Below are 17,288 nucleotides of genomic sequence, written 5' to 3' on the forward strand. Positions count from 1 at the left end.
CGACCCCGAAAACCCCCGAATATACGTTTCTGGCCCATATTTTCAAGGTTTTAAAATTTTCAAAAATGGAGTATAATAATGGGCTTATATAACAATGGCCAAACTTTATAGCGGCAAGAAGTTAAATGTAGATTTTGATATAAGGACTTTTCTGAACATTTAAAAAAAAACTGGCCCGATAGGTTGAGGTACAAAAAAATTCTTCATTTTATACTTTTTTCATCCAGCATGATTCGTCTACGTTTAGTTTAGAAACATTAATATTATAATTTTTATATTTATTATTCAAATAAATATTTGTATGTTAGTAAACAAAATCTTTATTTTACAAAAAAAAAAATCCTTTATTCATGCATTCAATGAAGTGTTGTTAGTCCCGGCAAAATCCATAATTGGGCATGATGAATTTTCGCATGGAAAATTTTTGCAGAATTCCGTTTAAAACATGCTCATTAACCTAAAAGTGCAGGTTGTCGGTGGGTAACCAGATAGAATATTATTTATACTAACTTCATTTAATCAAATAAGTAATGTTGACCGACTCGCTTTGGAAATTTTTTTATTTGTAGTGTAAAGCTTACTCAACAACATCTTGCAAAATATTTTGGCCTAATCGCTTTTTAAGTGCTTGATTGTTAATTGTTAAGACAGAGGGTGAAAAACCACCCAACAATAACGATTTTCTGTTCTATACATGCTAAAAGATGGGATTTTCATCAATCGACTCGAAATAAAGTCAAATTAAAAGAAAAGTTCGAAAATTTTTTTTTTCAACTCCCAGGAAATTGCTAAAATGGTTTTTCCGATTTTCCGAGGGTTGTGCTGGGAAAATTGAAATTTTTTGAACTTTTCTGTTAAATTTGACTTTATTTCAATGCAATTAGGCCAAAAAGTTTTGAGGGATGTTGTTGAGTAAGCTTTACACTACAAATAAAAATTGTATCCTCGTTAAAAATCTGATTTTTTGATAGTTGAGGGATGAAAATCGTAAAAATCCCGATTTTTCAAATTTAACGAGGACTTGGAGAAAAATGTCTAAGAATATTTTTTGTTTATTTGGACCCTTATTATATGATTAAAAAAAATTTCGGAAGCGATTGGATCAATATTATTTATTTGTTTAAAAAAATTAGTTAAAACAATATTCTACCGGGTTACTCACCGGCAAACTGCACTTTTACGTTCAGGAGCATATTTTAACGGGATCCTGCAAAAATTAAGCCTGCTTACTATCTTTCTTTACTTGACGTAAAAAAAACAAAAGATTGTGTAATCAATATTGTCTATACATGGTATTTCAACAATTAACTCAGTCAATTTGTTTTAATTATAATCCAATAAGTATACCTTAAAGAGCGCCAAATGCATGACTCACCCGGAGCGCTTAGATGGCTAAGGCCGACTTTATGTTCGAGTATCGAATCATAATTAAAAAGTTCATGTCCTGTTTCCAATTGTTGTTGTGAAAAAGCTGTTCCCCGTTATTTACTAGATCTGTGCTACGGCAATCTGTTTTGTGTTGTAACCGTTTAAGGAGCCATTGACGAGTTTGAACAACATAAATTTTCGAACATACACACAGAATTGTGAAAAGAATTTAGTTTTATTAAATTGGAAAATACTAATCTTATGTTTTTTTTTTGAAAAGCAATGATTTAATTAATAAGATAACTCAATTAAGGGACAATTTTTCTTACAATACATAAGTTTTTGATTCGGAAACTAGAAAGTAGAAGCTTTTGATTGTGAACTGTTAATTTTTTTTGTAGCAACATAGCTGTGGAATTTTGGAAAAATTTGAATGTCAATTTTTAGGAGCATTGTCATGGCATATCCAGCCATGGGGCCTGCCACCCCCAAATATATCCAATTATAAAATTTCATGTAGATATATAAACCATGCCTTGAATTTTTTTGTTCTGGCAGTGCCGTTTTTTATTCGTGAAATTATTAATTTTTCGCTCAATTACTTTATGAAAAAATAGGGGTGGTCTGCTTTATATTAAGTTAGCAGACCACTTAGCAGAGTTCCTCATTTTTTTATATTGGTAATTTACCGTTTTTTATTCGTGGAATTTTTAATTTTTGTGCTTAATTACTTTTCAAGAAAATCAGGGTGGTTTTTCAAGAAACACTTTATAATATATAATTAGCGAACCAACTCCTGAAAATTCTTTAATAAGAAGAATTTCATTTTAATTTTATCATTATATTTCTGAGGAAAAAATTACAGTTATAAACACGTCAACTCTTTTCAACAAATAAATTTTTATGTCTTTCAGCGCCAAACGATTTTAAGCATGCCAACATCTGAGGTAATTGGCTAAGCCCCATTTTTTCGAAAAGTAATTGAGCGAAAAAATTAAAAATTTTACGAACAATTTACGAATAAAAACCGGCAAATTTCCATTACAAAAAAAGTTGGAAAATTCAAAAAGAGGTCCGCTAACTTAATATTAAGTTAGCGGGCCACCCCCATTTGTTTTAAAATAATTGAGCGAAAAAAAAATTTCACGAATAATTTTCGAATACAAAAGGGCAAATTCACAGTATGGATTCGTTGAAAAATTCGAAAAGTGATCCGCTAACTTAATATAAATGTAATATTCCGTGTTTTTTATACTTTTTCTATTGTGCAAAGAAAAAATACTTGGAATAAAAGTTAACCAGAAAATTTCCCACCGTATATTGAAAAAAAATTGTGGAGAATCATTAATTTTTCTGAAATCGTCCTCTTTCTTTTCTGCTCATAATTTTAATTCTACAGGTAAAAATCTAAAAATTGGCATAGGTGGGTATCATTTCTGTAGCCAAAACTTCACCTAACGTGATGTCGGACTAGTATAAAAAAAATGCTTTGTTTTTTACTTAAGTACCTCAGACGCATGTCGCCCCCCTTAAAAAAAGAAATAAAAAATAAAATTCTTAAATATATATTCTTATATTTTCATTATAAAAATTGAATGTACATAAGATGTTTTTTGTACATAAATTGTATAATTTATTCGTTATCATCATCAGTATCATCGTCTTGTTGTGAGTTGATCTGGAAGTATCTTAATTCATAGGTATCTTTACCAGCAGCAACTACACGTAACCAATCACGTAGATTATTCTTTTTTAAATATTTCTTTGTTAAATATTTAAGGTAACGTTTACTGAATGGAACCTGCAACAATAAAATCAATTCAATTATTATCAGTACAAAAAAAATATTTTGGAAACTTTTTGGAGGATCACATAACTTAAATATGTACGAGCACCAAGAGTTTTATTTTTTTAAATATGAAGTCGGATTTAGTCTTAATTAATTCTAAAAATTGTAGGGTTGATTTCGTGATTACTTAAAAAAATAAATTACTTCAAAAGTAGTCGGTAAAAACTATCTAAATTAAACTTTAAATCTTAATAAATTATTGAAAACAATAAAAACCGTTGTGTCCGATTAATTAAGGATGTATGAGCACGGCACTGAGGACACAAATTTAAAAAAATATATATTTTCAATTTTGATGGTAAATTATGTTATAACTTGACAATATAAGACGTAAAGTAAGAATACAATTTTTCGATATTTGGACTAGTTTTTAAAATATCGAAAATTGAAAATTTTGTTTAGTTATTTAGATTTCGATATTTCGAAAATCAAGGCAGATATCGAAAAATTGTATGCTTATTTTAGGTCTACATTCATGAAGCTATAACAAAATGAATCACCTAAGTTGAAAATAAGATACAAATATCTCAACCTTAAATCAATTGCTTTGATGCTCGTACTACCTTAACTTCACAAATATAAGACATGTGTTACATATATTCGAGAAAATAGAGAATTTGATCAAGGAATCGGCTCCGCGTGATTTTAATGGGAGCCAGAGAAAAGTTCACTCAAAAAAATCATTTCATGCAAACTTGTACTATGTCAATTTTCGACACCTATCAAGTGAGGCGAAAATAGTTTTATAATTAAACCTATATTTTATAATTCGGGCGATTCTAAGCATTTCTGATACGCGAAAATTTTCACCCAAAAGATAAACGTTTGAAAAATAAGTATAAGTTTTTGCCGAAAATTCGTTATTGACGAAAAACGATTATATTTTGGTTCCGGTCGAAAACTTAATTTGAAAACCATTAGAGTAGATTTTCGATTTTCTTGACTTTTTTTTTACTTTTGACAATTTTCACCAAACTTCACTGTTTTTGATATACAGGGTGGGCCATTTTAATTTATGCATGTGAATATCTCACCAGAGGCCCCCATCTATTAAAAGTGACCTCAACAAAAAAATAGAGTTTGATAGGCAACATTATGTTCTGGCATCAGGTTGGACCTAGTTCTTCGGGTTGCTGTAATAGCCAATTTAGATACTAAATGGTAAGAGATAGAATAGCATTTTAAATTAGAAAGCTTAGCCTCATAAAAAACTAACAATTTTTGAAGGAAATGCGGCTTAAAAATATGCCATTATTGCATTTAATCGAAAGAAAATACGATTTAAGTTTATCAAAAATGATAAATGTTAGTTTTATGTTATTCTCTTGTCTTTTAGGATGTATTTGGCTATTAAAAGAACCCGAAGAAGTAGGTCAAATTTTGTCTGACCATGATGCCCCCCATAAAATTCTAGTTTCTGTTCAGATAATTTTAAATAGGTAGCGTCTCTGGTGACATTCAGATTATCTGATTAAATGGCCCACCCTATTTAAGGATGTGAAAAAAATTGCTTTAAAAAAAAAAAAAAAACTAATATTAAGTAAAAAATGAAAAATCTTATTGAGGCTAAATTGTGCGGTTTTTATATCATGCATATATGTAATATGCAAGGTATACTAAGTTTAGTCCCAAGTTTGTAACGCTTAAAAATATTGATGCTAAGCAAAAAATTTGTTTACCTGTGAGAGCGCAAATTAGGCGTGTATAGTATGTAATTATGGGAATATCAGTTATATATGTGTGATATCAATGTATGTGTAATGTATTGAAGTCATCAACACTGTCTATGCATGGTATTTCGACAATTAACTCAGTCAATTGTTTGTTTTCACTTTTGATTCAAACGCGTATAAATCTTAAACGGTTATGTTAGGTAAAAAATGTCCGAAAATGTTTAAAATAATACAAAATCATACGTTTTTCAAATCAAGATTAGACCAAAACCACAAAATCTTTAGTCAATAACGAATTTCCAACAAAAACCCGTAATTTTTTTTAAATGATATCTCGAAAACGCTGACGAATGGTGGAAATTGTCAGAGGACAAAAAATGCTTAGACTTGTTCAAAATATAATATCTAATGGCTTTCAAATTAAATTTTTGACCGCAATCACAAAATAATATATATTTTCGTCAATAACGAATTTGTGTCGAAAATCCGCATTTTTTCAAATTTGTATACCTCGAAAATGGGAAGTTAGGTAAGAAATGTCAGGAATTAAAAAATGCTATTCAGTTTCATTAGAATACTAGTTTAAAAAATCGCCTTCGTTTAAGTCGGTTGGACTAAATTAATCCGGGTTTGTTGGTTTTGATATAACCACCCAAATTTTTGAACGTAAAAAAAATCGAATATAACCATAAGTCCTACATTTAATTGACAAATTTCTCATTTTAAAATGATCATATTTTAAATTGCACTCGAAAAGTTACCAGAATTTTAAATTTTAATAAAATTATCTCAATTTCAAGGTTAAAGATTTGAAGCAAATTGTTTTTTTTTTTCTAAACAGCAACAATTACCCTCGGACCAGGTATATGCTAGGTTATAATTCCCGGTTTTCACGATTTGTGACTGTCCTGATTTCTTAAATAATACATTTTAGACTAATAATCGATTATTTCAGTGAATAAAGATTACGAAAACAGCCACGTGTGACAAAAAAAAAAATATATACATTTAAAACTTACCTCAGAATTAACGGAGAGTTTTGTCTTATGTCGTTCAAGTGAAACCACATTTCCAAGTTGATTTGTTTTTCCATTAATCTTGATACGTTCTTTTAAATATTGTTCAAAATTTGCAACATCTAGAATGTTATCTTCAACGGGATGTGTACAGTCAACGGTGAATTTTCGTACTGCTAACTTCTTTTTCTTCTGGCCACCTTTTCCACGTAATTGGCTCTTGCCTTTTGGTTTTAGATTTGTCTGGAATCCACAAAAAAATTTGTGTTTCAGCCAGACATTTTTTTATTAACATCGTGCTGTCTTGCTAAATAAAAATATGCATTTTTATATTACAAGACAAAACACGTGGTTTAAGAAAATATTTCACATTATGATAATTTAAAAATAATTCACAAAATTTAATCAAAAATTATTTTGTTAAATTGTTAATATAATTTTGAAATTTATTATTCAGGTTATATAAATAAATAATTTGATTAATTTTAATACTTACTGGGGCCATTTTAACACCACGCACAGCGTTTACCGAAAAAACGTGCTTACTAGCAGATTGTCTTTACAGGAAAGAATGTTCATAAAATGGACGGACACTTTTTAATAAGAAGGGAAATACATATTTATCGACTATTACCGATGTTTCACGAACATAAAAATTGTAAGCGGTTTATTTAAAAATATTTGTATATACTTTTAACATTATTATAAACGGATATTTTATTATTTTATATCTATATTGTAAAAGAATATTTTTATTCAAAATAAAATTTGTTTATTTTCATTAATTGTGACGCAAATTAATGTAATAATTTTCAAAATTATGAATATAAATAATTATCATTATGATAATTAATAATTTTAGTTAAACATTTGCATGTTTATTTTCGAATTTAATTTTGATAAAGTTTTTATTTAAAAAAATTATTGTACAGAGGAACGTCTTTAAATCAGACATTGTAGTAAAAATTCAAATCGACATCAAGCGCGACTCTATAAATCTTTTTTGGAGGCAATTTATTTTATTATAATGCTGTAGCATTTTTCATAAAAAAAAACTTAACGATATTTTAGAATCAACTCGACCAATCGTCGAAAGGGTTTTTATATGTTTTGGCTACAAATTACTCTAAACAAGTAAAAACAAACAATTAACTGAGTTAATTGTTGAAATACAATGTATAGACAGTGTTGATGATGTAATCGTTTGTTTTTTGACGTCACGTAAATAAAAAAATATATACACTTTTAAATAGCCACACACACGTAACTGATACTCCTATATTAATACATACTAAAGTTTCAAACAAAAGTTGTTAATTTTTTTATAAGGAACATTTTTTATATTTAAACTTTTGTTCTATCTCTAACGGTTTACAAAATGGATCCGTAGTACCCAATTGACCGAGATTGCTCATTTACGAACTAGACCTCACTTTTTACGTCCTGAGTACGCTATAAAAATTTCATTTTGTATCTCCTTTCATTTTTGAATTATCGTGTTAAGACAGACGGACAGACGGGCAGACATACAGGCATACGGAAATGGACTAATTAGGTGATTCTATGAACACCTATACCAAAATTTTTTTCGTAGCATCAATATTTTTAAGCGTTACAAACTTGGGACTAAACTTAATATACAATGTATATTTCATATATACATGGTATAAAAATTAGATTAAAAATTTCAATTTCTTAAGTGTACAAATAATAATCACTGGCGACCATATAGTTCAAGATGTTCAAGATCAAGGTGGGGTTGTCATCTCTCCAGATTTAATCGGGAGACTCCAAAAATCGTGTAGTTTCTCCCGGCATTCGATACCAACATAAATCTTCCAGGCTCCAGTAAAAAAGATATTTTTGATTATTTGTTTCATACTGAGAAAAATTAAACAGTTTGAGCAACTTTTATTTAAAATTATTTGAAGGATATGACAAAATTGGATACAAAAATATCGTAAATTCATCAAATATGTAAATTAGTTTCAATATCTTCCGATGGTGTGATCTATCCACCAACTGCCTAGAACTTTGAGATAGCAACTATAGATCAAGGTTTCTTTTGAATTTTACGCGCGAATCGGATTTTTAAACCATTTTCCGAATTAATTTTATCATTTTCTATAACTTTGTATCAAACTTTTTTCTTAATAGCTTAATACAATTGATTAAAACAAAAAACTTTCATAGAACCTGATAACTTTTTTATCAAAATTATTAACCACGTTACTTCTTTGTAAATGTAGTGTAATAACAAAGAAGTAAGGTTAATTTTATTTACGAAGTTTTGTAAATGATAAATTGATTACAGTCAATAGTTGCCAATATTTGAGAAAAAATTCATACTTGATAAAAAATAAATAAAAATCTGGATATCAATTTAATTTTGGAAAACAACTTGAAAACAACTCATTTATCTATTTTATCAGCTTAAGTAAATACATACATGGAAGTGGTTTGAGACTATCTAATATTTTTTCAAAGTAATAAAGTAAATAAATTGATTTCGCAGTCAATAGTTGCCAATATTTGAGAAAAAATTCATACTTAATAAAAAATAAATAAAAATCTGGATATCAATTTAATTAATGGGAAAACAACTCATTTATTTATTTTATCAGCTTAAGTAAATATACATGGAAGTGGTTTGAGACTATCTAATATTTTTTCAAACCTTTACTTCAAACTAATAAAGTAAATAAACTTATCGGTAAGTGGATATATAAAAGTGGATATTTTTAAAATTTTTTAAATATGTTTTTCTGAATTTATGGTGAAATTCATTTTTTAGTCAATTCGTGAATAGTTAACGTATACTTAAGTGTTTTGAATTGTGCTTATTATTTAAATAAAATCAGGTGAGGGCGGCAATTAAAATTTGTATTCATAGTAACCGACAAACCTTTTATTTAATTATTTTATAATCATTTATAACTTATTTATCGAATTATAAATATAATATTTATCGATTATCTTACGGGTTATCGTTTTAATGAATCACTATTAAAACTGTTAATATAATGAGAGAAGAAAAGGATAAAGATTTAAATATTAGTTTTTTACTTTATTATATTATAAATATAATAAAGTATTGCGATCGAAAAAAAATCGATATAGGGGTTTCAACGGAAATACACGTTTTGAAAGTCCCTGATCGTCGGTATGCTTGTTACCAAGCTGGAGCCTTCAATTGTCAACCGATTTTTCTCAAACTCGGTACATAGGTTCAGTTTGGTCATAATTCCAGATGGTTATTTTCATTTTTTACCTAGGCCTTTTTTCAAGGGTACTTCCCTCTAGGCCAAAACAGGATTTTTGGGGTTTTCTCAAAAACGGCTCTAACGATTTCGATTAAACTTGGCACAAGGCTAGACCTTAAGGTGTTCTTAGGTTTGGTATAAGCCACATATCCGGGAAGATTCGAGAAGGCCCACATCCTAGGGAAAACCTTTCCAAATACAAAAAAAAAAAAAAAACTGATTAAAACCCCTAACTACTCCCCAGAAATGGAAATTCGGGTGTTACTGAGAGGTTTTTTGTAACACCCGAACTAAAAGAAGGGGAATTATAAGTTTGACCGCTATGTGTGTGTGCCTGTCTGTCTGTGGCACCGTAGCGCCTAAGCGGATGAATCGATATTGATTTTTTTGTTTCGTTTGAAAGGTAATTGAATGGAGAATGTTCTAAGCTATGTTTTAAGTGCGAGTTTAGGATTCCTTATCCGAAAAAACTAAAAAATTAGTGATGATCGTTAAAATATGCTCAGTTTGGAAAAGGCTTTGAGGAAAAAGAGAATTTAATGGAGAGTGTTCTGAGATATGTTTCAAGTGGGAATTTAGGGTTCCGTAACTGAAAAATGTGTTAGGGAGTTTTTAAATTTTGTAAATTTTACTTGTTCCGAAGTTTTTACAACCTAAAACTGCGGAAAATTTCAAAGATGCATTAATTTTTTCTTTTCTACCATGATATTTTATTTAATTTTTTAATACCTTTTAGATACGAAAATGAGTGATAAGCGCGTAGCAGTTGTCACTGGCAGCAACAAGGGCATTGGATATGCAATTGTTAAAGGCTTATGTGAGAAATTCGATGGAGTTGTTTATTTGACAGCTAGAAACGTTGAGCGTGGACAGGAAGCTGTAAAAAAATTAAATGATTTGGGTTTTAAACCAGAATTTCATCAATTGGATATTAATGATGTTTCCAGTATTGATAAATTCCGTGATCATATTAAGGAAAAATATGGAGGGATTGATGTTCTTGTAAATAATGCCGCTATTGCATTTAAGGTGAGTTATCAAGCCTTCATTAAGGTAGTACGAACGCCAAGGCAAGTTTAGACTTGTGTTTGAAATTATTTGTATCTTATTTTCAACTTTGATGGTGAATTTTGTTATAACTTTATGAATGTAGACGAAAAATATGCATAAAAATTTTTGATATCTACCTTGGTTTTCGAAATATCGAAAGTTAAATAATAGATTCATGTATTTTTTTTATATTTTTAATTCATTGTTTACACCGTTATAACAAAGTAAAAAATATAAATACTGCTTAAAAATGCTGTATTTAAGTGTAAAAAAATATGTAAAATACATTATAATTTTGAGATATTTAAACGCAGTTTTTTGGTGCTCTCTGTTGATGACGTATAAGTACGTGATCTGTCAATTGGTGACAGTTCAATGTATAATTTACACTTAAAAAAAATGAATTTACACTCGTTATTATTAAGTTTTCTAATAAAAAGCCGTAGAATAATATAATTTAAAGAAATACCATATAAAATGTAAGTAATTAATATCATACAGTATAAATTTCGATTTTTGCCCCAATTTCCTAGATCAGTTTTTTGTATTTTTAAAATACGTATTTTCGACTACCAAGTAGTCATCATCAGTAAGAATTAGCTAGTGAATGTTACTCTTTGCTAATTTGGTGGCGGACTGCAATCCTAGAGCTAATTCTTACTGATGATGACTACTTGGTTGTCGAAAATACGTATTTTAAAAATACAAAAAACTGATCTAGGAAATTGGGGCAAAAATCGAAATTTATTTCGACATATCCTAGAGTTCTCATTTATTATCTTCGATAATATTTATATCATACAGTATGTCAACAAATTCGACAAGCCCGTATTTTGATGTCACGTCCGTATAAAAATTTGAATTTACGTTTTAGATATTTTTAAATGCCCTCACTGAATTTGTACTTTTATTAATTAATTTTAATTAATTAAAAAGATATTAATTACTAAAATAATGGTTTAGTTGGAATGCCCTATCATTAAAGTTACGGAAGAAAGATATTTGAACCAAATTTAAATTTCATGAATATTCCCTATTAAACAAAATTTTTAATTTTCGATATTTTGAAAATTACTCCAGAAATTGAAAAATTTTATTCTTACTTTTCGTTTTATTTTGTTAAGTTATAACATAATTCATCATCAAAATTGAAAAAACAAATTTTTTTTTAAATTTGTGTCCCCACCACTGTACTCATGCATACTTAAGGTAGTCCGGCTGTTTGAGCAATTACGGTAAATGTTCATTTTTTTGTGGTAGATGATAGTTCAAAGTCTCAAATAAACACAGTTTTGAGGCCTCTTGCGTGGAAAAATTTTGAATTATTTCATTTTTAAATTCTGAATTTTTAATACAGTACCTTATGGAAGCACTCTCAATAATGTTAATAGGGTATTCTACTATTTTTGAAAAAGTATTTCAAAATGTTGATTTTGCTAATAAAAAGTCACCAAAAATTTATTTCGGAAAAATACACACACTTTCTTGCCAAAAACTTAAATTTTAAACCTTTTTAAAACTGTCAAAAATGCGGGCATCCAATTTGATGACGTAATATGGGTATCACTATACGAAATAACACAAATAATTTTGACAGATATATTCATAGACATCTGATTATAATATAAATACAAATACTTATCTATGTATATATTATACCAAACTGTCTACACTGAACTAACTGATGGTCTATCACTCATACCGCCATGACATCACAGCAGGGCTTGCGCGCGTTTTAGATCACGTGATATACAGTTTAAAAATTACGATTTTTAATTTTAATATTTTAAAATAAAAATGTGCTTTTATGACTCGAAATTAGAATATTTCAGTATATTTTTACATAAATTTTAACTTTTTTCAAATTTCATAATTTATTTTTGACTAACGATAATACCCTATTATACAAAACTTTATCACAGATTCTGTTTATGTAAAAAAAAAACTTAACCTTACGGCGCTTTCTAAAAAGAAAACATAAAAAAAATTTGGTTTTTGACGCTTTTTCGATATTTTTAGAGCATTTTATTGTATTTACATCATACAAATTGTCTAGTTTACGATATTTTCAGAGAATTTTGTTACATTTACATCATATAAAATGCCTAGCTTACGATATTTTTAGACCATTTTATTTCATTTACGTCATAAAAGTTGCCTAGTTTACGATATTTTTAGACCATTTTATTTCATTTACGTCATATAAATTGCCAAGTTTGCGATATTTTTAGAGAATTTTATTACATTTACGTCTTATAAAATGCCTAGTTTACGATATTTTTAGAGCATTTTATTTCATTTACGTCATACAAATTCCTCAGTTGACTAGTTGACTAGTCACGTGAGTGTCGGACTACTTTAAACAGTCGAATCGTTCTATAATTTATTATGGTTTTAACTATAAATCTTTTTTTTTAATTTCCACCGACTAGTTTTAGAGAAATCAATGGAAACATATCATTCATCTTCCGTTTTACCATAAAACCAAGGGAGGTTGCCCGATTATTTAGTAACTAGGCATACTTACTAAATAATCGGGCAACCTCTCTTAAAATTTTGCAGAATTGGTTTAGACTTAGTCCAATTTCATATTTAAAAAAAACCAAGCCTTTTATCCAAAATTGCCCTGGCGCTCGTACACCCTTAATCTCATATTTCAATCATTGAATTTCATTTTAAGCGAAAAATTTCACCCCATTATTGTTTCATAAATAAATCGACTAATGTTCGTTACTTATTTTTGTCAGAATGAGGATACAACTCCATTCGCTGTTCAATCTGAGGTTACAGTTGATGTTAATTATTTTGGTTTACTTAGAGTCTGTAAATCGTTGTTCCCGATTCTAAAACCACATGCTCGTGTCGTTAATATTTCAAGTTTAGCGGGTCATTTGTTTTGTATACCGAGCGCAGAATTGCGTCAAGAATTTGCTCAACCAAGTTTAACTGAAGAAAAACTTTCTACATTAATGAAAAAATTTGTTAGGTATTATTATATGAATTGAAACGGTTTTAAAAACATCATTTTTAAGTGTATTTCTGGTTCGTTTAACCCTTCAGATTGGTCGTTTTTCATATGACAATCATTAAGGGAAAGTAGTATATAATGATCCCTCAGGGTAAAATGATCCCTCGTTGTTTTAAGTGAGCCATTAAAGCCTTCTAGAATATTTATCGATAGATGGTTTCCGCGCGATCAAATTAATAGTCCAACAAAGACTGAAGATGATGTATAAGCTAATTTGTGTTTCGTAGCAAAAATAATAATTTTACTGCCTATGGTTTATGGTAAGACAAATTTCAACGTAAAATTCCTTTTTTTGTATTAGTTTTTGCTGGCTAACTATTTTTACTCTTGACTTTTGTTGACTTTTAATAATATTATAACACATTTTCATAGGCGTATAATAAATTTTAAGGTCAGTTTTTATGACGAAATTCAAATATGTCGTTACGGGTAAAATGATCTTCTTTATATACGCTAAAATGATCCCTATTTTGTGTGTAAAATTATAATAGATAAAATGATTCCTCATCATGTAACGGGTCTTGAATGTGTTGATTTAGATGAATTTGTCAGTGATTTTTGTTTTCATACTAATCGTTGATGTAATGTAAAAGAACAGTTACTATTTTATGTGAACTGTTTGATAAAAAATGCAATGGGATCATTTTACCCACTATCCTTACAAGGTAGGTCAAACCTGTCCCTTTTTAGAAATATTCAATATGTCTAAAAATTTTAACAGATCAAAAGAAATTTACATACCAATATTGTAACATTTGAATAAATAATTCGAAAATATTTCGACGTTGTACATATGTCGAATAGTTTGGCTATAAATTACATTTTTTCTTAGGGTGATCATTTTAGACCACCTTCCCCTATATTTTTTTATGGCTTTGAAAACAGTGTATCTAGGGAGACAGCCGAAGTATAACGAAGTCATCTGAATTGCGGTTTTTATACTATGTATATATAAAATATACATAGTACCTATATTAAGTTTAGTCCCAAGTTTGTAACGCTTAAAAATATTGATGCTACGAAAAAAATTTTGGTATAGGTGTTCATAGAATCACCTAATTAGTTCAGTTCCGGTTGTCTGTCTGTCTGTCTGTCCGTCTGCTATCACGGTTACTCAAAAACAAAAAGAGATATCAAGCTGAAATTTTTATAGCGTGCTTAGGACGTAAAAAGTGAGGTCGATTTCGTAAATGAGCAACATAGGCCAATTGGATCTTGGGTAGGACCCATCTTGTAAATCGTTAGAGATAGAACAAAAGTTTAAATGTAAAAAATGTTCCTTATAAAAAAATAACTTTTGTTTGATACAATTTTTCTTAAACATCACTGTTTACCCATGAGAGCGCAAATTGTTTAGTATGTATTATATGGGAATATCAGTTATATATGTGTGACATGTATGTATGTGTAATGTGATAGTGTAATCAACACTGTCTATACATGGTATTTCAACAATTAACTCAGTCAATTGTTTGTTTTCACTTGTTTTTAAACTGACTTATCTAAACTGATGACAAAAACTCCCCAGCTGTTAAAAATTATTTTTTTTGCTTTGTATTTTGATTTTTTTTTTAAATTTTTGTTCACTCCTGTAAAGCATGAAATTTTGTGAAGCTAAAAAAATGAGGTTATTCCATTTAAAATATTGAAAAAAAAAATGTTTTAAAATATAAGCGGGAGAGAATTTCTCTACGCAACCGTTCTGAAGGGCTAAAATAATTTTTCGCTTAAGAAATAATTTCGAACTAAAATCGATTAGAATAATTGAATGAATATATCTCTAAAATAGGTAGCCGATTCAACTCCATTTCCTGTTCAAGCTCAAGTAACAATTGATGTTAATTATTTCGGGTTAATTCGTGTTTGCAATTCTTTATTTCCAATTTTAAGAACACATGCACGTGTAGTTAATATTTCTAGCTCATGTGGTCATTTATTTCAAATTAAAAATGAAGAAGTACGTCAAAAATTTGCTGATGTAAACTTAACGGAAGAAAAACTTTCAACATTAATGCGACAATTTGTTAGGTAGGTTCCGGAACTCGTGAAAATTGCACTTAAGAATGATTTTTAAATCCAAGCCACCCACTTAAGGTATTTCGGATACTAATTTTTTCAAATTTAACATCTTCTTTTTTATACCAATAGACAGAGCAAACGATTTTACGCAAAATATGTTATTAACAAAAATTTTTTTACCAGATACTTTCCGAGATATTTAATATTAAACATGCCAAGAAATGCGACAGAAAATGTAAAGGATTTCATAGAATTCTCGATATTAATAAACTTAACATGATATAAAAAGTATCGTTAAAAAATCAACCTGTGCTAAATAGACACGTCCAGTAAATTTTTCGATGTGCCAAAAACAGGTCGAATCGATTGAAGGGAAGAAAAAAAATGATTCCTATAATAAAATTTTTACATTTAAAAGTGTTTTGTAATAAATTTACTCGCTTAAAAAAATTGTTACATTAAAACACTTCAGACTCGTGCGCCATGATACATGACGTCATCTGTCATGACAATTCATAGTATACCCAAGAATTTAATTAGAAAACCCAAAGGCCAAAAACTTGCGATATGATGAATGAGAGAGAAGACTGTCAGTGAGTTCCCCATATATGTAATACTCCTATATGGACAGTTCCTATAAGTGGAAGGCGTTCGGACTAAGTGAAACAGATAGTGTATCGTTCTCTCACTCTTCCGATCGCATTTGTCAGCTCTGCGCATATATGTAATTCTCAAGCATGCGCAGTATAGATAAAATGTCTCGAACGAGAGAGAAAACAAATATTGTCGGCACCGTAAAGTTTGGACATTCTTTCCCGTACCAACTGCCCATATAGGAGTATATTACATATATGGAGTTCCCCTGTGTCTTTGTCAAATCTATATGTCATTGGCTACATATTGTTTTCATTATTGCTATTAAGTAAAAAGTAAAAAAAAACGATTTATGGAATATTATTTAATACATTAAAAGTTATTCAAAAAGTAGAAACGTCAAAAGAAACTTTATTTACATAACAAACACAATATAAACAGTTTAATTTTTAATTAAATTAATTAAAAGTTTTATTGAGTTTCTAATTATTTAAATTTAAGTGCACTTTCATCTACCAATATTTCAATTACAATATTATTGAAAAAACAAATTGTCTACTTAGTATAAACTGTGGCCACATATTAGAGAATATGCAAATCTGCATACTAAACACTTTTTCATTTTTCAGAAAAAATAATACAAAACTGTATATAACCTCTTTGTACAAAACAAATATAATAAAAGACACAAAATATCTATGCATCATATGATTATGACATATGACTATGACAAGGACACAAGAGAACTCACTGGCGTTTTTTAGTTGTATAAATTCTTGGGTATACTATGAATTGTCATAACAGATGTCGTCATGATTCATGGCGCATGATTCTGAAGTGTTTTAATGACACAATTGTTTTAAAGCGAGTATATTTATTGAAAAACACTTTTAAATTAAATCTTATTTTAAGATGTAAGTTATTTTTATTTACACATTGTATTCATCCCTCCCATAGGATCCGAAATACGTTAAGAAGAGGAACGTGACACGTTGGATTATAGCATCAAAATTAAAACATTTTATTTTTCAGTGATGCAAAAGAAGGTAAACATTTTGAAAGAGGTTGGGGAAATTCAGCGTATGTGGTATCGAAAGTTGGTGTAAGTGCTCTTACATTTATACAACAACGCGAAATTAAAACACCAGGTGTAGTTGTGAATGCTGTCCATCCAGGATATGTGGATACTGATATGTCCAGCCACAAAGGTCCCTTAACAATTGAACAGGGGGCTGAAGCGCCATTATTTTTAGCATTACAACCAGTAGGTGAAAATGAAATCAAAGGAAAATATGTTTGGTTTGATAAAAAAATTGTCGATTGGTATAAAGAAATGTGATTGTTCTTATTTATGTTATTATTTTCATAAATAAATACGATTTTCTAAAATTAGTCATTTAAATCATTTTTTGTATATCAGATTATAGT

General features: G+C 29.0%; 2 protein-coding genes across 5 annotated transcripts; one reads left to right on the forward strand and one right to left on the reverse strand.

Moving 5' to 3' along the window:
* Positions 1-2,967: 2,967 nt before the first annotated feature.
* Positions 2,968-6,548, reverse strand: LOC123302413 (60S ribosomal protein L22-like). Its single transcript, XM_044885340.1, has 3 exons — positions 6,403-6,548; positions 5,910-6,149; positions 2,968-3,169 (listed from the first exon to the last, which is right to left on the reverse strand). Exons 1-3 carry the CDS (start codon positions 6,409-6,411, stop codon positions 3,002-3,004), a joined length of 417 nt encoding a protein of 138 aa, XP_044741275.1. The 5' UTR covers positions 6,412-6,548; the 3' UTR covers positions 2,968-3,001.
* Positions 6,549-8,494: 1,946 nt separating this feature from the next.
* Positions 8,495-17,249, forward strand: LOC123302379 (carbonyl reductase [NADPH] 1-like). 4 transcript variants are annotated; one of them, XM_044885296.1, is made up of 5 exons: positions 8,495-8,619; positions 8,701-8,767; positions 9,906-10,198; positions 12,967-13,205; positions 16,893-17,249. In XM_044885296.1, the coding sequence occupies exons 3-5, from the start codon at positions 9,914-9,916 to the stop codon at positions 17,197-17,199; spliced, it is 831 nt and encodes a 276-aa protein (XP_044741231.1). In that variant the 5' UTR covers positions 8,495-8,619; positions 8,701-8,767; positions 9,906-9,913; the 3' UTR covers positions 17,200-17,249. The 4 variants fall into 4 exon arrangements, with proteins under 4 accessions (XP_044741231.1, XP_044741232.1, XP_044741230.1 ...); XM_044885297.1 differs by lacking the exon at positions 8,701-8,767; XM_044885295.1 differs by having other exon boundaries at positions 8,613-8,767.
* Positions 17,250-17,288: the final 39 nt, after the last annotated feature.

The sequence above is a fragment of the Chrysoperla carnea genome, chromosome X (assembly GCF_905475395.1).
Source record: "Chrysoperla carnea chromosome X, inChrCarn1.1, whole genome shotgun sequence".
NCBI lineage: Eukaryota > Metazoa > Arthropoda > Insecta > Neuroptera > Chrysopidae > Chrysoperla > Chrysoperla carnea.